The sequence below is a fragment of the Mercenaria mercenaria genome, unplaced genomic scaffold, assembly GCF_021730395.1.
Source record: "Mercenaria mercenaria strain notata unplaced genomic scaffold, MADL_Memer_1 contig_3837, whole genome shotgun sequence".
Classification (NCBI taxonomy): domain Eukaryota; kingdom Metazoa; phylum Mollusca; class Bivalvia; order Venerida; family Veneridae; genus Mercenaria; species Mercenaria mercenaria.
This window is the reverse complement of record NW_026462015.1, coordinates 7,106-33,232: the sequence shown is the minus strand read 5'-3', so window position 1 is coordinate 33,232 and position 26,127 is coordinate 7,106. Positions and strand designations below refer to the sequence as shown.

Genomic DNA, 26,127 nt, shown 5'->3' with positions numbered 1-26,127 from the left:
TCATGCATATTTCTGTATGGTGTGCACTTAAAGTAGTATCATCCTTGACAAAATTCTTTAGCCAGTTTCTTTTTTTTTTTTTTTTTTTTTTTGATTGGTGAAAAGTGAACAGACTATCTGCTCCTTTCCGTTGTACGTTTTACTTTGCTTACACCAAAGAGAGTTTTGGAATAACGGGTAAACCGTAAGTAATATTTTAATCTGAAACAGGAAAAATACACAAACTCTCAATATCATCCTTAATTCTAAAGCCTAGAATATTTAGCCAAACATGTAATGCACAGCAATGTATAACTTTGTGAGGAATTTCATAACTGTTTGTAAGATGAAAAATATTGCCAGCATTTCAAAAGAACGTTTGTTGAGTGCATATTAAAGAATTATAAAGCAAATTGAAAAAGTATGTTGGTATTATGAAGGTAATTTTCATTGAAAACAACGAAAGACAAAAAAGGCCAAAGCTTCTCAAATCCCATTTAGACATTTATAAAATTTATTTCTAAGCGAGCAATTGCATTGGCAATCTGAGAGCTAGCTCTTATATAAAGATACTCTGTGTACATGAATGTTGTTTACTTTTTGCGTAACTGGTCGATTGTATTACATTATAAGTACCAGACTAAGTCATGTTGAACATTATAAATGGACCGCTGACGAGCATTAACTACGTAGACTTGTGTCGTCTTGTTTTTGTTTTGACCATTATCTAATTCCGACATGTAGATGGTATTCCCATTTATACTGATTTATCTGATTTTCATCATTAAATATGCTTCATTCAGCAAACAGCGATTGAAATAGAGAATAATAGGTTAGTGCCATAGATGAGAAAGTTTATCTGGCGAGGTGGAGGAGGTTATCGGGTGAGCCGAAGGCGAACCTGATAACGTCCGGAGCCGAGCCAGATAAACTTTCTCCATCTTAGGCACTAACCTATTATTCTATTTATCTTGTCATCACTTCATTTTCCGATATTTGGCAATTTATTTTACAAAAATAAGTGTGCGACAACCGCTTTAATGACGTCATATTCGTAATGACATCACTTATATAATGACGTGATTACCGGCAAAATCGCAATAACTTCTTCGTTTTTGAATAAAAACTCATTATTTGACCACTCATTTTCTTAGTTCGGACATTTCCAACACAATGATGATGGTTTCGTTGCAAAATTTCTTATGAAAACAATATCGATCATAAGGTCACATGATCAACTGACCGTATATCACTGGTCACATGATCAACTGACGGTATATCAAGAAAGATATACGGCACCCTGATATCGGGTCGAAAATACTGCAAGTGACAGGATAAAATAAAATACATTTAACAATGAAGCTAAAACCCAAGTGTAGCATCGCTGTTAATACATTTGGAATTATCTTTTTTTTTTAAATTAATGGTATCGCTTTTTGAATTATTAGATATTCAAAATGTTAAAATACATTTTAGGATTTAATTTTTAAAGCTGTAGTGTTTCAATATTTCAACATAAAAGAGACAATGACAAGTTTGGATGTATTATTTTTTATGTGGCACGAAATGTTTCCTTTAGCTAGTTAAGAACAAAACATTGTTGTTTTTGTAATTTCATTAAAATAATTTCATAGGCGGCGGTTAACCGCTTAAACTGGTAACTGTACAAACCATTCAATAACAAATCAGTCAGTGCAGTGCATTTCAACGCGGCTAGTCTAAAACTCCATCCTGTCCAATGCATTTGCATTTAACGCATTGTATTTTGAAACCATTAAGTATACAAATTTTCATGTCGCCAGTTTAAACATAAAATGATGCCTTGAAAATCTTGTTGCGATGCACCGTAATATGAAATCACCCGACAAAACATGATGCCATGCAGCTAAATGTGAAGCCGTTTGCCGCAAGTTGATTACGTGCAGAGTAAATGAAATCATTTATTATAACTTTACGCCGTCTGATGCCTATTGAAACCGCTTTGTGTAATTCAAATGAAACGATAATCAAATGATTACACTTGTCACTATCAGCATCAATGTTTAACAGTTTAAAAGTCTAACATCAGTTATTTCCTTATTATTAATTATTTTCGTGCAGAACATTCAAACTTATGTTTAAGCCTGAATTTTAACTTCTAGTGTGCAAGTAATAAAGATGGAGGATATAAGTTAAATGATTGTTTTATTGTGATATAATATTGTTTGAGTTTCATGTAGCCAATCCCTCGTAATGTATTGAACAATCAAACGTTACCATAACCGTACATTTGCATTTTTATTTTCTTTTATTCAGAGAACCAAAGCAAAATGTACTTTCAACAGGGCTTTGTACCAACACTATACATTCCTTCACCGGTAGAACAGACTGTTTTCTGATTTTGGTGTATCTGGTTCGAAACCTAGCTTAGGGTGTAAAGGACGCCGTCAGCGTACCTTACGGAAGGTCAGCGGTTCTATACAGATGACCGGCCGTACCTACAATAATATACGAAAATGAATTTAATGTCTTCCTTTAGCATCAAATGTTGGAGAGGCTTTATGTATTCTAAAATTGTGTCGGTATGATATTCAGCGAAACACTATTTGTACATTATACACATTTCTATACGGGCTTCTCATATTTTTTTCTGCGTGTATGTTTTTAATGACATTTTCTCCGTCATTCCGTTTGTTATTCTATATAGACATCATTTTTATATATACTGTATCCAATGGAATAGTATCCAAAATCGGCTCCTCAGCGCTTGCCACATCCCAGCTAAAGTACTCAACTTTAATCTGAATTAAAGCAAACAGGATTGAATGTAGAGAACAACACTGTACATCAGTGTATGGACCTTTGTCATATTCGAGCATATTTAGCTTGATTGTACATCGCCAATTATCCGTCTTCTTCCGTACTTAACCTGTAAATGGAACATATTTAAGCCAAGTAAATACGTGTTTGCTAAGAAACATTTTATGTAAAGTCAGTGACAAGTTATATCATTTCAAAACACAGATTTTTGGCACACACGTAGTGCCAGTTATCGCTAAACGACACCCTAGGTAAAACAGTATCTGTACAAGTTCATGTGTAGTGCAAATGTGTTGGTATATTGGGTAAAATATGCGATAAAGGGTTTCCTCATACAATGGATAAGATTTTGTGCTGAGACAGGTATTTATGGTAAATAAATTCCTATGTTTGGTATTAAGCACTTTGTAATAGTTCTGTGTAGTAAATGCGTCAGATAATGATAACATTATTTGGAGTTCTGTCTAAAGTAGTTAAAACAAAAATCGTATGTAACATAGATATAGCTTTCTTTAAATTTCGAAGTGAAAACCTGGGTTAACGAGGTAATAAGAACGGGTTTGATTCATAGCATTTTATGCGAGTTTTTATGATATGAAAATATTCTATTTCCTTTCAGTAAAAGCGTTTCCTATCTGACACCATTTTAGCATATTCCTCTATAGAGTTATTTCAGAGATACATGTTTCAAAGTTTATACGCGTAGGAATTTTACATTTTTGGGGGGAGGGGGTTTAACGTCGCACCGACACAATTATATATCATATGGCGACTTTCCAGCTTTGATGGTGGAGGAAGACCCCACGTGCCCCTCTGCATTATTTTTTTTTACATTTTGGACCTTTAGATAAAATGTATCTGAGCTTTTTGTCATCAATGGTAGAACAGGCCTGTTGATAACAGTAATTAGATATTTTTACAACTGCAACTGTCTGGAAAACTAAGCTCTATGTCTAAATCCAAGACAATTTTATTGTAATAAAATATTACGTTTTTAACTGGTTTATTATATTTGTAACAGATAAGAGGGGTTTCCATATTCTGAAAATATTTAGGAATAGAGTTAACTTAAGATAGGAATCTAAAAATACATATACTCCATTACTTTATTTAGAAAGATAACTTTGGAAAGTTTTGATCGGATTCAGAATCAATATGAAAAAATGTTGCGCATAACTTTGAATCAGAGACGCAGTTACATAAATTGAATGTGTATGTATAACAATATCTTCTTTATAAAGTTTTTTTTTCAACGACGAAACAGGTAATGACGTTGAATATGATAACGAAGCATGTCTACAAAATTGCTTTGGTATCAGTGACAGCCACTCTTTTGCGAAGGTAACGTTTAATATTTCTATTTCTGTTCAACCTGTTGAACAATTAAGATATGAAGTTAACATAACTTCTCGTTTCAAGACATCTCTTTGAACAAAAACATCTTGTATAGAAAGGCCGGAATTATGGTATAAGAAATTCCGAAACTTATCATTTTTACAAATGTTGTCACAGTGTTCTCGAAGTCTGGTTTTAAGAGGTCGTTTCGTTTGCCCAACATAATGTATACCAAAATTATGGGCATTTTATGTAAGTACATAGATAACATCAGAGTAGTTTCAAAATAAATAGCTGAACGAATATTTACATTAATATATTTTATTGGTGAAATCAGTACTTTCAAATTAGTGGCGTAAAGTGTAGTGTTTTAATAGTCATTCTAGAAAAATCTGAATGTAATTGTCAACTTTGCCTCGCTTGAAAAATCGTTAATCGTCTTCAGATGACATTGCCAAGTGTCATGGTATATGATGACATTGTCAATGTTCCACAAATCATGGACGTTACAAGTCCTTGAAATTTTTTTCATTTAAATGACATGACTTTGTACTGAAATTATACTTCAGGTCTTCAATCTGTTTGGCTTTATCTGTGAGAGGAACTTGCAAAAATCCTTTTAATAAATCAAGTTTTGTTACAAATTCTTCATGTGCAACTTTATCAAAACTTTACTGTGATCATAACACAACCGGTAAGATTTGTCTGGTTTTGGAACAAATATACGTTGAGAACTCAAGTTACAGTTGTTTGGTTCAGTGAAATCATTGTCCAGCGTACGTTATTTCCCCTTTTAAATACTTCTGGTTTATTGGGTTCATTCTGTTTGGATATTGTTTGATTGGAGTAGAATCTGTATGTTTAATTTCATGAATAAGTTTATCATTAATAGATACATAAGGAAACAAATGTTCATCTTCATTGATGTGTTGTTTAAGCTCACCCTTTGTTGAGGTTCCAAATAAGAATGTTTCCCATCCAGGTGTTGTCTGAATTCTGAAGTTAATTTGACCGTAGACAAAGATATTTTCATGTTCAACATCAAATTCAACAGAAGCTAATTTTACCTCTTACAGGTAAAAGATAACACTAACAGGCTTAGGGACAGGGCTATTTCTATGAATGTACTCTTTTAACATATTTATATGGCATGACTGTTTTAGTTTGCGCATACGGGTAATTGATGAGCAGGCTGGTCTGGATCCATGCTGATCGCAAATGCACTATGTTGGTTTTCTCATGGTGCGGCATGTTTATATTTTATCTACGCTTGTCATAAAAAAAGAAAAATTTACCTTACGCTGTATTTGTTTGTTTTCCAGCGAGACATTCTCACACAGTATGTTCTCATTTGTTTTCCATCAACAAGGTAAATGAAGAGTCAAGCCTTCATGACTCACGTTCATAGATGAGCCATGCCTGCATGACTCACTTTCAGAGATGATCCATGCCTGCATGACTCATTTGGAAAATCATCGACTGTGTAATAGTGAGACATCCACGTATGACTCATTTCAAGATCAAACGACTATTATGTAGATGAGACATCCACGGATGACTCGCTTTCAGATCCAAAGTTGAGCCATACGAACTAAATCACCACCACAATATACCAGACCAATTACGGCAAAGCGCCTAGCAATAGATTCTTCTTGGGTATTTTTCTTTACATTTCCCTTTTCCATTCCATCTTAAAACTGCAATTCCTTCAGTTTGAAAAAAAAACAAAAAAAAAAAAAAAAAAAAAAACATTTACAGTGTATTTCTTTCTGTGAATAAATTCATATCAAAACATGCAACTATGAAGTTTATTTGATGTTTAATACACAACAAGATCACAAACATTATATTGAAAAGGTCCATTAACTTCAAAGATGTAAAGTGGTACATAATAGCTGACACGAGAACAAAAAGAACCACGTATAAATATCAAGACTGCACTTTTTTAAGTACTTACTTCTTGAATGTCTCCAATTCGGAAAAAAAGGAAACACGGAAATGCTAGCTCATGTGAAAAAAACGTGTTTCATTCTTTTTGCTTCGTATTATTGTACGTAATTCCTTGCTGATACATTGCTCATAAGAAAACATTAAGTGTTCATTTTCAAATAATTAAAAAGAATGACGTTAGAAATGAAGTGCAACGATGACAATCCATTGAATTCAATACAAGTCTTATCATTACAACAACCTGCACTGTCCTTAGCGCCTGAATATTCATTGTGCAGTTATATGTTCGTTCAGGTGCATGAAAATTGTTAAATGACATGTTAAACAGCAGCTATGGAATTCCTTAACGTTGTGTTTATTTGACCGATGTTGCTTGCTCTTGGCAATCATCTTACTGGTGGTTTGTAATAATATGATTCCTTTACTTCATCCTCTTGAAACTGTCCTCGAGCGATACTGAAGGTCATTTTTTTTCTGAAAAAGACAAGATCAAGTATTGTTTAAATCTTCTTTTTAAAATAATACAATCAGTGTATAAGTCTACCAAGTGCCAGCGAAATATTTTGACTACCAACATATCCATGAAACCTAAAACCATTCCCTAATAACCTTCTTCTTTTCATTACAGATTTGTTGAGCAACATGGTCGCAGTAAAGTACAAGAGGAAACTATTGCTAGTTCCATTTGTTCTATTTACTATATATGTTCTATCAACTGACATGATATCTGTAGTTTCGACTGAAAGATGGATACAGCTGCCCTGGGATATAACAAATACCTCTATATTTCGCAATAAGTATTTAAATACAAGCGGCGGACAGTGCATTTTAAGGGACAGCACACAAATGAAACGTCATTCAATGGACTTGAGACTGATTATTATTACTTACGATAGGTCAGACTCGTTACTGAGGTTACTAAAATCATTGGACAGAGCTGATTATGGGAGAGACAGGGTATGTTTTGATATCTGGATAGATAGGTCAAAATTACAGTCGGTACACAGCGAAACCCTACAGTCGGCTTTAAACTTCAAGTTCAGCAAAGGAAAATGTAATGTATATGTCCATCCAGTACATGTCGGGATCACAGGACAGTGGCTTTCGGTATGTTAATAATTATTACTAAAATATATTTTGCATTGAATCACTTGCAATTTACCTCGCTGGCTTCGAAACTACCCATTGATCGTCCTATTAGAAAATCATCAAGTTGACTTAGGGAAGGTTTGTTTGGTCGCCCTACTGTGTCTAAAATAAAGACTTGACAGGCACCTTGGATCTTCCTGAACCATTAGAATTGTAGTAAAACCACATGACATGACATTGCGTCGGAATATTTTAACCTCCATCCCAAATATCTCTTGTTAAACTTTGGGGCGGTCTCCATAAGGCTTTTTTCCTGGTACAAACAGATTTTAAAAGATTTTTGCTAAAAGTTAGCCTTATGAATGGGCTTTACATTCCGGAATTAGTTAGCCAATCGGAGCTTTAGTTTTGAGAGAAATATGTCTTAAGTGTGGGTGTGGTAATTCCATACCTGTCCGCCTTACAGAACAAATAGATGGATTTCAATGCTTTTATATCAGCTGAACTAAAATTAAAGTGGTATAATGTGTACACTATAAACACATACTGACATGATGTAAGACATTCGATTCTGTAGCATACCTTTACAACAATACGCCACTTCATATGCATTTTGTAGAATCTTATACATTTTGCATCTACCGTTTTTGCGGAAAACCACAACATTTTTTGATACAAGAAGAGAGACAAACTCCATTTATTGAGAATACTTGTTAATGACTCGACATTGCAGAATGTTGGGGATTTTTCAATGTTTTGCCTGTGAAGTGACTTATTTGCTCTTGATTGCAGAAAAAGACATGAGAAAAATGCAGAAATTATCAAATTTTCTTATTTCAGAATTTCAATTAATTTATGTGTAAAAGTAACCCATGCTCAATGGATTGTACTGTACTTAACTATAAAAAAGCATATTTTATTGCTCAGTTGCTATTAATGTGATATTGCCAAACAGCTTTTACACTCTCTAAGTGTTGCTGTGCTGGTAAAAGGAGTTGGTAAGAGATACCGACTTTTCAACCAAATATAAGAGTCTGATGTATATGAACTCCTTATGTTATGTTTTCTGTTTGACTTTTCTGATATGTCATCGTCTATATGTTATTCTGCGTTACTATCACTTGAGGAGTCACTTTCGGTGTCCCATACCTCAGCTGCGCATCTGTCAAAGCTTTCTTAAATTTATCATGTGTTTTAGGTGGCTTTCTTTTTGCTGGTGACGTTCAAAACCTAAATACCACAGAACGGAAGCAATATGCACAGCAGCCGATCACCCTAGTCCCTGATCAACATCTACAATACCAGCCACTGATAGGATTTATACCTGTATTGTGCTCAATCCACAAATTGTAAGTTTTGCTGGTGGTATGTCTTGAACGGATCTGGGCCTTCAAAATACCATCATTCTCGTTGTAAATCATAATTTCATACTTTCTATTCTCTGTTATATGTTCTTTAGTGTATGATTTAGCTTGACGAATTTGGTAAACACCCATTGTCAGATCCCTAAGTTCATTTTCTGTCAGCTGTGGGAAGTTAGTCAATTCAGCCTTATCAATATTCTTCCAAATGACACGCTTTTTATCCCACTTGTTCTCAATAACCTTTTGCTGCAGCTTGTTAGGTGATTTTACCAGTGTCATCATTCTTTTTGTGATGACAGTATCCATTTCCAAACTTGTCACCAAGGGTGGTCTAAAAACATAGCATAGTGCACAGACAATTCTGACATAATCACCAGCAAATGGTATTTGTGAATTTGAAAGGATATTAATTAATGCCTTCCACTGTTTTATACGACCATAAGCAGATTCTGCTACCCACCTTACTTAGTTAAAAGTCTAGACTCATATGCTTCTCTAGTGCTATGTTGCTTCTCAGACTTTTTCAAGAAATTGGGCATTTCAGTCTTAATCACACAGTCATTTAGTAAATTGGTTACATCTCTGAATCCTCGATCAACTATAAGGACATCCCCTTCACTAAACCAATTTCTAATATCTTCAGTATTGCTTTTGAGCATATGCTCAGTAATTTTAGCATCTGTATTCTTCCCATCTGCCAAATAAGGCCCAAGAACAGTGAGTATGTAGCCATACGTTGCCACAAGCATCATTGGTTTAATCAACGGACAGCCTTTGTGCACAGAATAGGAGCGCCTTTGAAATGAATAATCACCCCTTTCTCAATATATATATATAGGTACCATCCGCTACAGCAATTGCAACATCTCTTCTGGAATCTGCAAATAATACCCTAGCAAACTTTGTGGTATGATCTCGAATAACCTTATTTCTATCTATATGTGCCAGACAAAGATGCTTTGGGACAAAGCTGGACATTAGACCTACCCTAGCAGAATAAATAGCTTTACTACAGTTTTTTTTTCTTCATACCAAACAATGTAGAAATGACACCCGAGGACAAACTAGTTCGGAGTTTTACAAGCAACATTGCAAGGGCAGTACGGGTGTTCCTTGTTGCTGAAGAGCGTACTGGTGAGAGGCATTCATGGAAAGTGCTGAATTGTTGCTTTGTTATACCAGTCAACCTTTAATAGTCTGTCATAGCCTCGTCGCTGTCAAAATTCAAAGTATTAGACTTTTTCATTGCAACTCTACGCAACTCAGTCAGCAGTTGTGTTATTTCATTACTATTTGCATTTGTAAATGATGACTTTGAAGTAACTCTGCTGTAGCAGTCTTCTTTACGACAGCCATCATTTACATGTGAAGAATAAACTCTTGCCCCTTCAGTTATAATAATGCCTGTTTTTATAAATATGTCAGCTCTCTGTTTTGGCGAAGGCTTTGTCATATTGGCAGATTTATGTCTACGTCTGTCTTTTTGACACACAAGGCACTTCACAGAGGAAGGTGTTGCTGTAGAATTGCTTAGCTTTATTATTTTCTCAGGAGGTGATTGTGGATCTAGTTCTGAGGTGCTGGCATTATTATTAGATTGCCTTTCCCTTAAGATGGAGTTAGGCAAGGAGGAAGCTTGAATCCCATAACATTTATCGCAAAGCAGATCACCCTCACTTACCTTTGTTTTTAATATTGAAGGTAAAACACAAATTTTATGTTCATTCTATCTTCTAAGTCGGGACCAACGCCCATATCTGACTTGGCAGCTTTTGCAGCTTTTGCCTCTTTTCTCTGCCATATTATATTGAAAACAAAATGTATACACATATAAACTTGTTATTATATATGCAAAACAATAACCTCCTAGGTTTAAAATTCAATTCCTTTGAATTAAAGTATTAACAATGTATAACTGCAACCATACATGTTATAAAATATTGTATAAATGAAGCACAAACAGATTCCTTGTTAAAACATTATAAGAAATCAACACTGGTATCAAATGAAGGAAGGTCAATTTGTCAAATAAACAGAAGAAATTCAAAACATTGAACAGTTCCTGATTATCTACCAGAACATATAAAGTAATGATTTATACACAGAATGTGTTATGCAAAAGCAAAAAACTTGCCAAGTAAACAAGAAATAATTTTTTATTTAATGCTAGAGATGAACTTACAAAACGTTGGTGCAAATGTTAGGAGAGAATGTTTTTTTCCAGCAAAATATCCTATGTGATATATCTCAATAGATAAGAAAATACAGATTATATGTGCCGAAATCACTGTGGATCTTTTCACTGGGCAGTGCTAAAGAGGTTGCAGTTTTGCTGAAGGTAAATATTTTTATTTTCAGTACTGCAAAAAAAAGGTAAATTAATTGGACACTGGACCTAAAGTGATATCTGCGAAATTGTAAAAATCACAATGCATTTATTTCTTTTATTGTGACACATCCCTATTAAAACAAGGCAAATCTACGAAACACAAAACTACTGAAGACGCACCACAAGCATTTGCTTAATAATGAAATGAAAGCTAAGTTATGTCAGGATTTGACAGTACAACATATAGGTTTAAATATATAAAGAGTTAGATGTATTATTTAAGGCTGTGTTCAAGGCATTAGATATTTAAATGAATCTTTGTCAAACACAGAGATATGGGACACCAAATATAACTGCTGAACTGAAAATGACACATATAATGCAGCAAATATAGTTGTATCAGGAACGCCAGAAAGCATACATAGCATAAAAAGTTGGCCTACATCAGGTTTTTATGTTTTATGTTTGTTGACATTTCTGTATGCCTTAACTAGTAGAGAAACACGAAGAGAATTGGCTACATCAAATGAATAGAAGATTATTTCTATTTATGAAATTGATGAATAAAAATGTTTTTTTTCTTAGTTGAATACAGTATAATTCAATGGGCCAGGATTACTTTTACACATGAATGAATTGAAATTCTGAAATAAGAAAATTTGATATTTTTTTCTGCATTTTTCTCATGTTTTTTTCTGATGTCAAGGGCAAATAAGTCACTTCACATGCAAAGCACAGAAAAATCCCCATAATTCTGCAATGTCGAGTCATTAGTTATTAACAAGTATTCTCAATAAATGGGATTTGTCTCTCTTTTTGTATCAAGAAACGTTGTGGTTTTCCGCAAAGACGGTAGATGCAAAATGTATAAGATTCTACAAAATGCATATGAAGTTATGTCTTACATCATATCAGTATGTGTTTATAGTGTACACATTATACCTCTTTACTGTTAGTTCAGCTGATATAAAAGCAATGAAATCCACCTATTTGTTCCGTAAAGCAGGACAGGTATGGAATTACCCCACTCACACCTAAAAGATATTTCTCTCAAAACTAAACTCAATGTAGATCAAGACCTTTATTTTTTGTTGTTTTTGTTCGAGTGAGAGTGTGTCGAATTTAATATAACAGTTCATAATAGAAGTGTGTCCTTTTATTAGACCGATTGATAACGACTACTACAGAAATATCAAAAGACATTTGAATATCATGTGTGAAATACGATGAATAAATTGCAAAAGTATGTGTGCATGCAGACAAAGATGTGTGCACAGAGCACAATTTATAATGTAGATAGGCATAACACGCTTGACAGTGTAATCAAAAACAGTATCCGATTTTAAAATATCAGTACGTCTTGTGTTTGATAATTGTTTCCTGCCTTTCCACTTTTCAGTGTACACAATATACATTCAATTTTCAATATAATATAAGGAGCCTCCCATAATGCTATCTCAAAATGTCACTTGCATGATCTTACTTGAAATCCAGACTACATAAATGCCTCATGTCAAGTCATGCTGGAAAATATCATGTCAATTGTGGAATATTGCGAATGTTATATGAAATAACATATGTTAAAAATCCTTTAGAAAGCACTGAACGCAGCCAAGCAACATAATAGCAACCACGGTTAGACTGTGCCTGTACATCCGAGTTAATGAAATTTGAAACACACTTACTTCCTTTACTATCGGCCTAAGCGGTGTTACATTACAGTAAAATTGAATGTGCTCTTTAATCCCAAAAGGACCTGAAAATATAACAACACCGAGTCAAAGTAGGAGGAGACTATTACAGCCACCAAAGGGCTATTAAAGACTGTTGTCATTTTTTATTAAAACGAAGGAGTTGAGAACATTGTTTATTGCTACTTGTACGAAGCCATTATCGGCAACACATACGTAGCATATTTCCTAATACAAACAATCACACAATCAATGGCTAGTTTATACGACAAGCTATATGTCAATAAAACAATTGTAGGATGAACATTACAGAAGACTTTTTTATTATCATATTCAGAAAAAAAGTTTATCTTACACAGTGCATTTTACAGTAAAATGCTAATCTATAAAGTACCATCTCGTTTGTGGGTTGAAAAAAATGTAAGCAATTCTATATATTTGGTCTAGCATAGTAGTAATGATGAGTTATTCTAAATGCCACGGGCATTATGATAATAAAGTTAAGGGTTGGGGCGGGGGGGGTCCCAGTTAGGTGTCTGCGCAAAATGTTTTTTGATTTTCTTTATATTTTATGACAATATTTCTACATGTATTACTAACAAGTGTTACCGTTACCAGTTTTGATTTACTTTTATAGATATTCACATTTAAAGTGGGTGGGGTAATTTGACATGTAACCAGCCAGGAACACAATTTCCGTTATTTTTTTTTTAAAGGTTCAAACTTTTTACCTTGAACTTTCATGATAAAATAACTATGCAATGGACATTCACACAACATATTGCATTTTTTATTGTCTTGAATACTTTTTTCATCACAGAGCCACAAAGTGGCCTTAAAATGACTTTTTTTTCAAAATTGACATATAACCTTAAGGGATATTTTAATCTTTATGGAGATGATTAATAACACATTCATCACTTTAGACGCTTTCAAGTAAGATTCTCTAGATTAGATGAAAATATACAAGTTAAGTAAGTATTAAATAATTTTAATCGCTCACAACTTCTATTTTTTAACCATTACAAGTCTAATGTTCATTCAGTCATCAGCAAATGATGACATTTTTAACACAATTCTTCAGTAACTAATCCAGATTCAACACTACCTTGTTAAGTCGGCCCTAAATCTTCAACAAAGGTAGAAAATAAAATTTATGACATTATCTCCACTTGTTTAAAAAAACCTACTACATATTCAAAATATTCCGAATAATCATTACAATTCCTTACTTATGACTTAACATCTATACATGTAAAATACTTCTCTAATCAATTTACCAAGAATCCCGTTTTTATAAAGCTTCATCCAAAAGGCACTTTTTATAAATAGTATCAAGATTTATAATATACTGACCAATCCCAGATATGTTTTCCGATCTGGTTACTCGTGGGAAACCCAGCTACTTACTTAACCTTCTTCGGCGACATGATGCCAATAAGCAAAAAGACATGGTCATACTTGACAACTCGAAAGCGTTCGACACTGTTCACCATGAGAGACTTCTGCGCCAGATTAAGAACTACGCTGTAGATGGTCTCACTAATGATTGGGTTAGACAGTTTCCCATGTCAAATGCAAGTCCCTGTTGGAGGGGAATAATCATATTCAGTACCTGTTGACTCGGGCGTGCCCATTGAACAGTGGTAGGTCCTCTACTTATGCGGGGGCCTCCGTGGCCGAGTGGTTAAGGTCACTGACTTCATATCACTTGCTCCTCGTCGAAGTAGGTTCGAACCTCACTCGGGGCGTTGAATTCTTCATGTGAGGAAGCCATCCAGCTGGCTAACGGAAGGTCGGTGGTTCTACCCAGGTGCCCACTCGTGATAAAATAATGCTCGGAGGGGCATCTTGGGTCTTTCTCCACCATCAAAGCTTAAACGTCGCCATATGACCTATAATTGTAAAAGAATACCTACTTGTTATGACACATAAACGACCTCCATGAAACACTGCAATCTTTACTGCACCATGCAAACATACCAAGACATTCAGACCCTTCAAGATGACCTTAAATTACTTGAAGCATGGGCCAATACTGAAAATCAGTTTCAATGTAAAGAAGGTTACTTAATGAGCCTAGACTGTTGATCATCTCATTTCTACACTCTACACTAAACCTCTAACAAGTGAAGGAAAATCCATACCTATGAGTTACACATTCTGAAGACCTGAAATTGGACTCACACATAACCAAGCAAGTCAAGAAGGAAAATTCTTCACTCGGATTCCTTAACAGCAATCTCAAATACTGATAACAGTCTCGCCGGAGATAAGCATACCTAGCTCTTTTTTGATCCACTCTTGAATATAGCTCAACAGTTTTGGATCCCCACTATATGAAACATTTCAATCGACTGGAGAAAGTACGGCATTGCAATATTCCAGTCGGAAAACTGCACATCAAGAGAGGAAGGATGCGTCACAAAGATGCTGGAAGATCTAAAGCTTGCATCCTTTCAAGATTGGCGAAAGACAATCACCTAGTTTTCTTCTAAAGGTTGATCGAGTGGCTAGTGCAAGAGCAACTAAGCAAAATAATGGCAGATGCTGTCCACACCCAATTATCAGATGTCCTCAACGCCGAAAAAAACGACCATTTAATATGGTTTTTGCCTCACAGTTAAATGTGTGTTTATTTCGCAAAGATAGCAAACAGGATTAGTAATATAATATTTTTAGGCATTTTGACGTATAATTTTCACGTATGCATACCTTAAAATATCTTAATATGAAGTCGAAATGAGAAATTACAGCTCAGAAATTATCCCCATCATTCCACGTCAGTGATTTTCAAATTATGTGTGTAGACACATCAGGACATCGGGTAACTGGGTGTGCAGTTTGACTGAATGTTCATGAGGTGTAATGAAATGTGCAGCACCACTCGCGCCCCCTAGAACCTATGTTTAACGCCATTGTATCAAGGGTCTAACGGTGACCACCATTAACTACTTCATGGGGACCATATGCCGCTTTTCATTGAATTGCGCTATGGTGTATCGTTGAAGGTGCAACGTACACCACCTTATGAATCTGCGGATGCCTCTAAATAGTATTTCGGTTCTTGTTACATGTGCAAATATTGAGTTCTGCTCAACCCTCAATCGAACCGAGTCTGCAAAACTTTATTTTTTGCCGTGTTAGGCGACCAGTAGAGTTTCTTTTTCTACTTCCTATATGGGAAAATACGATACATCGTAAATAACACCATAACAATCGATACAAAATTTGGCTAGCGCATTGACAAGAAGTGTCGGGACTGCTCCTTTTTCTTCATACTGTTAAATAAATACTAATAGTTAGATAGATTAAAAAGACCCAGAAATATTGAAGGCATGTATATATATATATATATATATATATATATATATATATATATATATATATATATATATATATAGTGTTTTCAAATATAAGTATAAACATTTAACTAAAATCAAATGGTTATTAAAAAACATTGAAAAAACAAAAATTGCAAACCTTTATAGAGATAATATTGAATGTACCGTACGTTACTATGACAATGGAATAATCAGTGTACAAAATTGTTTCTGTTATTAAGAGCTCAACAGAATCTCTTACATATAAAACCTTGTTCGAAAATAAGAAAAAACGAAATATATGATTTAAATAAGTCTGTCTGTAATAAAGATAGCAATGGTTGCACATTTGTAACCAGATCGTTAGCCGTTATATTGTCGTCGAAGACCGCAATTCCATTTCTAACTATCTTTGAATTGCATGACAACTCGAAGATTAAAATCCAGCTCTATACCATGTCGAATTATGATTCCAAGCTAGCATGAACGACGAATTTTATTTGTTCAAAATAGTGTTATTTCAAAATAACAATTATTTTCGGGTCTGCTAAATGATGTTTCAAAAAGTTGAATTTCAACATGATATTGAAATACCAGCTCGCTTGTTTCGGTGATCAAAACTCATTTTGTTACAAATGTTGTAACTTGACCAAAACGAATAAATGTTGTTTATTTGATTTTTAAAGTCAAGTGCATTTTAGGATTTTATGTGGAACCAACTTTCAATTTTTAAATGCTGAATTTCAATGTAGTGCAGAAGTTCGCGAATGCCCAAGGCCATAACTCATAGTTTAAAAATCTAGGAATGCATTTCGAGCCAGATCGAAATAGAAAAAATAATTTCAGGAAGCTAAATATTTTAGTTCGAGCCTGCACGAAAATGGAACTGATATTCTGAAATGTCAAGCTGGCAGTTAATATCATACTAGCTCGAAAACTGGAACTTTTGAAATAGATAAATCTTGCATTTAATTAAATTTCTTACATTCTCGATATTTTACTCTATTAAACTCTAGCATTACAATAAAAGTCACTTGGAATATCAAAATTTATACTTTTAAGAATTTGGATATTAGGCTGGTATTGTGCTACGAGCCAGCAGGAAGATAGAAATTAGTATTTTCTACAAAAAATTATATATAAAATCAATTTGGTATTGCGGTATTTTATGTCGACCTGGCTCGAAAATAGAGTAAGCAGGATTTTGATCTAGCATTGAATTTTTGACTTGCTCCAAGATCGAAATTCAGACTTTGACCTAGCATTAACTTTTGACCAAGTTCGAATATGGAAATTTTTATTTTGAGAAAACTGAATTTTAACCTACCATTGATTTTCGAGCAAGCTCGAGGAACAAAATTCAGATAAATAGAAATTTCGAAAAATTTCGACTAGCATTACTTTCGCGCGAGCACAAATAAGAAGAGATTGAATTTATATCTGCCATGAACCAGCTCGAATATGAACGATCATTTTGTTTAAAAAAATACACAACAATGTCATGACATCGATTCGAAGTTAATACTAGTGTAAAAAGGTTCAATTTTCCAGCTTACTCTTTCTTCTATTCCAGCTCGAAATTCGATGTTTGTCTTTTAGTTTGAATTTCGATCTTGAAGTTCGTTCAGACTACAATGCTCGATGATTTTCCTTAGAATTTTGATCTTCTAGCATACCAAAAAATTATGCCTCCTCTAGACATATCTTTTGTTCATGTGTTTTATTTTGATCCTCAACTGGCCTGAATTGTTATTCAAGCTGAAATTCAGTTTCTTTCTAAAAATTAATTTAGAATTCGACCATGTTCAAATACAAAGCTGGATTGGATTTAACACTGAATATTGGGGTTTCAATATTCGAGCTAGCTCCAGATATGCCATCTCGAAATGCTGTTTTTTGAAAATTTGAATTTCAATCATAAAGCTGTTTAGAGAGTATTGTGCTCTGACAGCTGACTTTAAACCGAATGGACTTTGTAAATCAATGTGTGCACATATGTTAATAATCATCGAATATATGGTAATCTAAAGTTAAGGTGTTATCGTTCTTGTTCATATAACTGCACAGGTGGGACTAATGGTTAAACCATATTTATCATATAGTTGAGTGTAGATTTATTATCCTGATATAATATTTATTAAAATCAATCTCTTTTAAATATGGCATGAAACAATAAATATGCTTTCATAAGTAACTATGCCATAGAACAATGGGCTAACGAAATTCCGTCAAAACCCTATAAGCCCATTCTTTTATACGGGTGTTTAAAAATGTAAACACAATCAGAGAAATCGGCAAAAAAATATATGTCACTATTTACCAAATCTTGATTGAAATGGTCAAGTTTCTCAATAACCAGTTCAAGGTTAAAACAATATGTGAGTTTTTATTTAATATCATACTTTTAAGAGGTGTCGAGGTGTCCATAGCATTTAATAATCACAAGAAGAAGTACAAGGGGGCCACCTCTATCATTGCCGGTGACTTCAACCTACCAGATTTAAACTGGGAAAACAACACCGTTACGGACAATAACTACCCGCTCCGAGTCAGCGAAACCTTCCAGAATTTGGCCATGGACATGATCATTCCAACAGAACATACTGGACCTAGTATTCATGTCACACCCCAGCTTTAACATTCGCTGCAAACCACTACCACCTATTGGCATGAACAGTGACCATGATGTTGTTTTATTACTGGATACAGGACACAAGTCCTACAGAAAGCGACTCCCGCGTCGCAAGATCTACCTCTGGAAGAAAGCTGACATCCAGGGTATCAAACATTTTCTACTGTCATTTCCATTGAACTTCAATACAGATGACCAAATTATTGAACACATGTGGTCCAACTTCAAATCTGCAATTACCTCAGCAACTTGTTCCGACCAAGATGTCAAGTACAAACCAAACACATCCCTGGGTCAACACTAAACTACGTCGCTTAATGAAAAGGAAGCAAAATCCTCACTGGAGAGCAAAGAACAAGAAAAAGGATTGGAGGCGCTATACAAATTCACAGAGGGATGTCCAAAACACATCCAGCCAGGCTGTGAAAGAGTACCTTCAGAAGGTTGTATGTGAGATTGTGCACACAGATCCAAGGCGCTATTCGTCCTACATCAAGATTAAGAAGCAGGACAGCGAAGGATTTTCCCTTACTGACTGACAAAGACGGCTTCCTACATAGCGATAGCGAAAGGAATTAGCTCCAGTACTTGCCGCCATCTTTAAATACTCACTCAACAAAGTGAATGTACCAGAAGACTGGAGGAAAGCAAACATCGTCCCCATCTTCAAAAAAGGAGACAAACACCAAGCCGCAATTTATCGACCAGTCTCCCTCACTTCAGTATCATGCAAGATCTTGGAACACGTTGTACGTAGTTCACTTCCAGACTCACGGTATACTCTGCGACAATCAACATGGTTTCCGAAAACAGCGCTCGTGTGAGACCCAGCTTATTACAACACTGCATGGTATAGCGAGTCATCTACACTCTGGGAAAGACCAAGTCGACGTTATACTCCTTGACTTATCAAAAGTGTTCGACAAAGTCCCACATGAGAGACTACTGCAGAAAGTACACTACTATGGAGTACGGAATGTCACTCTCCAATGGATAAGGCCCTTTCTGAGCTATAGGAAGCAGCAAGTTCTCCTGCACGGTGTTACTTCGTCACAAGCAGATGTCCTATCAGGTGTCCCGCAGGGTACCGTATAAGGCCACTTTTTTCCACGCATTTATCAATGACAAGCCAGAGGTAAAAATATTACAGACATGCCTGTTTGCTGACGATGGACTACTCTATAGGCAGTTCAGGACAGACGCAGATGCTGCCAAACTTCAGAAGGCTCTTGATGTCCTATACATATGGGAAGCAAATTTCCATCCTAAGAAGTGCCAAGTGATTCATATATGTACCAAAAAGAGGTATCGAAGACACTATACGTACATGCGGCATGGACATACACTAGAGGCTGTTGACAGCGCCAAGTACCTAGCGGTAACCTTAGTAAAAACTTCACTTGGAAGATACATGTTGACAAGACCGCAGCCAAAGCCTCAAAGACTCTTGTTTCTCGGGAGAAATTTATATAACTGCACACAGAGTGTACGTTAACACACATATAATGTTCTGGTTCTCTCCACGCTCAATCACGCAGCAGCCGTATGGGACCCGTACTTAGCCGGCGACATCAATCAACTCGATAAAGTTCAAAGAAGGGGCTCTAGGTTTGTCTGTAACACCTACTGGGAGAGAACTCCATGCTGTGTGACCAATACGATCAACCACCTTGGCTGGCAGTCAATAACAAAGTATTGAGCTATAGGGCCAGCGCATAGAGTTTTACCTTAACGTTAGTTGAATGCTATAGACAATAGCAAATATAGGCTGAACATCCGAAAGCTGAGACAGAGACATAGTATTTGGTAATCTACTGAGATAGTAGGAAAGTTCCAGCTTATAGACGGGGTTCAGCGTTATTGGAGAAGTACATCTAAGGCATCGGGTTATACTTATATGGTAGTTGAATACTATATGTGATAGCATATAGGCGCTGAGCATCCAGGAGTCATGACAATCTTATTGAGTTACAGCTTCAATAAGTAAAGTATATCCAGCCTATAGGAGTTTGAGCTGATTATCATTAACTGAAGATTGTTGGTTTGAAACATTTAATGATTTGCCTCATCCCTGAAATTATTTAGCTCCTAATTGAAATCACTTACGAATCATCGGTACACGAATTATTTAAGCAAGGTAGCCCGATAAAAAAATTATATACGAGATATTTGGTCTCACCAGCTATACGTTTTAACAAAGGACATTCTACATCGTTTGTCAGCTAGTCTAAGACATAGTCACCTTAGCGATTGGACCCATACCATTGTTTAAGATGCTAAAGGCGTAGGCCCCTCCCTGGGTCATATAACTCGTATTCTGACAGAATGCACGTCTTAAAATTAAAAGTAACGACAGCTGAACGAAATTTTCCATTTTATTATCATGCAAGATATAGAAAGAATTCTATATAATATACTACATAAGTACATTTAAGGCCTATAAACTCACTGTTTTGTCTCTCATTCATGGCAAATTGTTCTGAATACATGATGGGAGCCTAGCAATCATTGAATTTCGCCCATATATCTATAAGTTTTAACAATGTTTGTCTTCCAGTCACAGAAAGGCTTATTTCGGCATATAAATTATTATCTTTATCATTAAAATATTGACGACAGCAAAGTTACCACAATGTTTTTAGCAAGTAATATGATACATGTGACCAAGGGACATACGTGTACTGAAAAGTGGAGGCTGGTGCAGGGAGTTTGGATCTTAAGTCTTTTATCCTCTTGATCATGTTAAAACACACTTTCATCTGTGAAAAAAACCTTACTTTATGCGCTGTTTTATCCACAACTGTCGTTGTCAATCATGTGTGCATGTTATAAATTTGTTGGCATCACGAACTTACAAAAGATAATTTATTTCATATTAGATTTGTTGACAAAGGTAATAAGTACACAATATCTAGAACGGAGAAGTACAATACAACACAGTTTCATCTTAATGCCCGCCTATTCATTTAAACCTAAATATTAAATACTATTACGTTAATTCTATTTCAGACATGGTCCCCTGCACAGAAATCATCAGAAATTGCTGTAATATTAGAAGACGATTTAACAGTATCACCATACTTCTACAGATATTTAAAACTTGTGCATAAAAAGTACGGCGACAGACGGGATATATATGGTTTTTCCTTACAAGGCAGCAATATAAAACATAGTGATGGAATGTGTTGCCTAAACGTTTCCTTACAACACACAGTATTCCTTTATCCAACTTTAGGTACTTCTGGGTTTTCCCCAAACACTCGAAATTGGTTGCAATTTCTAGCTTGGTTCAAAGAAATAACAAGACGAAGTATTGATGTTATTCCATTAATTAAAAATCATATTGCTGTAACATGGTATAAACAACTGAAAAGAAAAGGAAAGGCAGATTCTATGTGGGAGTTGGAGTATTTGTATTATACACAAAGCAAAAAAGAGTTCACGTTATATCCAAATTTTCCAGGTAAGCTTTTAACTTCTATATTTTTATGCTCCCCGAAAGGCGAGCATACAGTTGACGTATTTGTCCGTCCTTCCGTCCGTCCGTCACACTTTGTCCGGAGTATAACTTGAAAAGTATTAATGGCTTTTGATTGAAACTTCACATAATCATAGAAGCTATTGAGAAGTGCAATGTTAAAGAATCATAACTCTGACTTACCTAGTTTTTGAATTATCTCCCTTTATTATACAAAATAAGGCTTGTCCGGAGCACTACTTGAAAATCACAAAATGATAGAGGTCATTGACGCGAAGTGCAGTGTCAAAGAACAATAACTCTACCTTACCTAGTTTTTGAATTATCTTCCTTTGTTACACAAAATCCTTTTGTCTGGAGTATAACTTGAAAAGTATTAAAGGCATCTGATTGAAACTTCACATAGTCATAGAGGTCATTGAGTCAAAGTGCACTGTTATAATTCATAACTCTACCTTACCTGGTTTCTTAATTATCTCCCCTTATTATACATAATAAAGGTTGTCCGGAGCATAACTTGAAAAGTATTAATGGAATCTAATTGAAACTTCACAAAATTATACAGGCCATTGACGGAAAGTGCAGTGTCAAAGAACCATAACTCTATTTTACCTAGTTTTTGAATCATCTCCCTTTTAATACAAAAAAGGCTTGTCCGGAGCATTACTTGAAAAGTATTAATGGCATTTCATTGAAACTTCACAAAATGATAGAGACATTGACGGGAAAATACGTTATTTCCCATATTGGGACAAGCATGCATTGTGAGCATCATTCGGTTTTACCGATTCCTTGTTTCAATTGCTTGATGTAAAATTTGATATAATTTCTGTGAAAAAAGATCTGTTTGTGATCTTAGTTATAATTTTATTACCTTGTTATAGGATAGAATTAAAGAACACCTCACTGCAATACCTTTCTATAAATTTTCTGTTCTGGATGCCAAACATAAAGATGGTACGTCTCTCGTCATTGGTTACAGTTTTTCTAGTCTGTATTTATATTTGCAATAACATATCATTTGTCCGGGAACTTGTTTATGTATTATTTGTCTAGTCATTTGTAACATGTTCTACCTGAACAAATATACTACTTAAGAGACCGAGATTAATCCTTAGTACGATTTCTTGCAGGCAGCATTTTGTGAAAAAGTCCTAGCCTTCTTGTTTTGTCAAAAACAAGCGCGATAGGTCTTTAAATTGTGAAATTTTAGTGTCGTTGTCGCTACGATTTCGAAATGAATAGTGCAATATTTTTTCATTTGTGAAAAAATACGGATTCAAACATTTAGTACAGGAATCATTCTGCATGGAAGATTTGTGTTGGTTTGGGTCTATGCTGATGCAACGGAACAATATTTTACATGTTTTAAGGTAATTTTAAGTAGTGTATATCATTTGTCCATTAAATGAAAATATTATTGAACAGATTTTATTGTCAGTCTAGTGAATACATCGAATTTTCATTCATGTTCCGCTACATCTAAATGTAAATTACGTGGATTACAAAACGTTATTATTGACAGGTAATCCCAGTGACACATACAGACAGAAAATAAAATAGATGAAACAATTTTCAAGGGAAACATGATTTTGTTACTTTTCGTTTAAAATCTTTGTTCTCATGTAACTTTGCTTTAATATTTGATCACTAGCTTAAGTAATTGTTTTAGTATGATGCATATAACATTATATCTGCCTGAAAAATAACCGGGTATCCGGAATCAGGAATAGACTCTACGAAAATGGTCATTTCTTCGACTGTTAGGTGGCCGTTTCTTTATTTTGAAGTAGCCGTTTTGTAAATTTCCAAAAGTAGCCAAATATTAGTCCCTGTTATGTAGTGTAAAAGACCTGATATATTTCCAAAAACAATTTATAACATGATGCAGAAAACATCACTATATCTCTAAATGCCAATTATTGTACCTACGTAGTGTCGTTGAAGTTTCGCTCACCGTTTACTTGCTACTATGACAACAGAAAGGGTATAGTATTTAGAAAGCAATGTAATCAGTGCATATAATTATAATAAATAAAAGTCACTCAGTTTTTAAAGTCGGGATCTATTAAGTATTAGAAGTAATTGATGACCCCTTGTAGATATACATGTATATTTTGTTTCCAGATAGAAATGTTTCCTAGTAAATTTACTTATTTAATACTAACTGTGTAGACAAATTCTGTTCAAATATTTTCAGTGGTCTTCGTAGTGGAAGTGCTGACTTTTTGTTTAGTTACTCTTAAACGATATTTTTATAACCGATTGCATAAAATAGCCTGTCCTTATAATTTCCACAATATGTATTCATATTAAAATGTCATCTTCTTATGTATTTGCACCAAATGCAGATGTTTTCTTTCTCTGAAGTATTAATAGTGAATGGCATTCTCAGCGTAACACAATGAGGCACAAAACATGGTAATGATGTTTAAGTCCGACGAGAGTAATAACTTTTTGACAATATAAAATATAAATATATACTAATCACATACATTTATCTGTTTCACTTTTATGAAAGACACATGTAACATAAGTTACATTGCGATATCAGAGACAAATATATATCGCTCATTTACGTCAGATAGACTTATTTCTACCTTTAAAGCGTTGCTGAAATTATATAAAGAATTTCGTCAAAAAGTACTGCATTTTAAGACATAGAGTCAAGACATCATAAAAACTGACTGATGTTCAGTTATAGTTTTTTTCTAAAGAAAAGTAAATCATTTATATTATATGTACATTTATACAAAAATCTAATACAAAGTAATACATTACAGTTACATACTTTATTTCGCACGCTTCAATGATTTTGAGAAAGGAGTATATAATAATTCATTGCATATAAGGACTTTTTTCAAACTATGTAAACTATCAATCTCCTTAGGTCTCAAAATGAACACATGACCCAATTTCTTTCCACAGTCCAATTAACCAAAAACAAACATCAGTATGGGTATGTTTTTCCTACTATAAATGATATAATTAAATTATGCTGAGATGGTCCCCTTGAAAAGTCGATCGTCGTAGTTGAGCACAATACATTTTGCCTAAATTCGCAAATAGTTCAAAGGTCAGTCCGGTGTCAGTATAATGTAGGTGGGGTATAAGGTCACGTGTCTACGGTTTGATTTTCTAGTGAAGCAGCAGAAACGAAAATCATTGTGCTTACTGCTACAAGTACACTTAAAACTGGCAAAGTACGCTAAACCCGAACACACATATACAAGTGTTTATGTTGAAATACATTTTCATTTAATTTCAATGAACTGCCAACTCTTATGTTCGTTACGTTATATTAAAACCAACATTTTTTTTTCAGCTTCAGTATATTTTAACATTACTTTTCTCAACTAATAAGAAATCATACCTTTAAAAAGCTATTAGTTTGGAGATGTTTTATGTAATGCTGCCCGCGTTTGTTTAATAAATCTAAATTATAACTTACCAAAATTACTACAATATTTCAAACTGTTGTATGCCTTTTCAGGTCTGCAAGGGTTTACTTTCAACTGGTTTGAAAATGGCTTACATTTTACTGGGCAGAGTGTAAGAGACAAGACAATGGAGAGCAACAGTCTTGTAATGGAGTGGACTCTTGACTATGACCAGTTACCGGATAACCCAATATATCTCAATAACAATGGTGTTGTTATAGGGTACTAGCTGACGATTTACGAAATTTACCCGAATCTCGATTTCAGATAGCACCGTGCTTTGCTTACATTGCTAAAATGTTCATATGTTATTTGACGGACTATGTGGACAAAAATGTATACAGGAAGACACGGAGCCGATGCACATTTGGAACTTTGCCTCTACCCGTCAGTCAGTCAGCCATCAGTCATACAAAATAGGACACTGCCTAAACCAAAAAATGTGCAAGGTGTTTTCTCATGAAACTTGAAACATGGGTAGTAGGCATTATTGACAATATAAATCTAAAATATGGAATACATGTGGATCCTGCGATACCTTAAAATGTACAAGTCGAGGGTTGCCCGAAAAAACTGCGGTAACTGCATTTTTGAAAACTTTTCAGGAAAAGCTAACAACTTCCTTATTTTACAAGAAACAGCTTATTTGACAGAACTTGAAGATATGTGGGAAAAATTTCAATGACTTATGAAAATAAATTCTTCTTTTATGTCTAAA

General features: G+C 34.7%; 1 protein-coding gene across 1 annotated transcript; it reads left to right on the top strand.

The window, feature by feature from the left end:
- The first annotated feature begins 116 nt into the window (after positions 1-116).
- LOC128553450 (uncharacterized) lies at positions 117-26,127 on the top strand. Its single transcript, XM_053534600.1, has 4 exons — positions 117-184; positions 6,692-7,170; positions 21,501-21,954; positions 25,463-26,127. Exons 2-4 carry the CDS (start codon positions 6,706-6,708, stop codon positions 25,636-25,638), a joined length of 1,095 nt encoding a protein of 364 aa, XP_053390575.1. The 5' UTR covers positions 117-184; positions 6,692-6,705; the 3' UTR covers positions 25,639-26,127.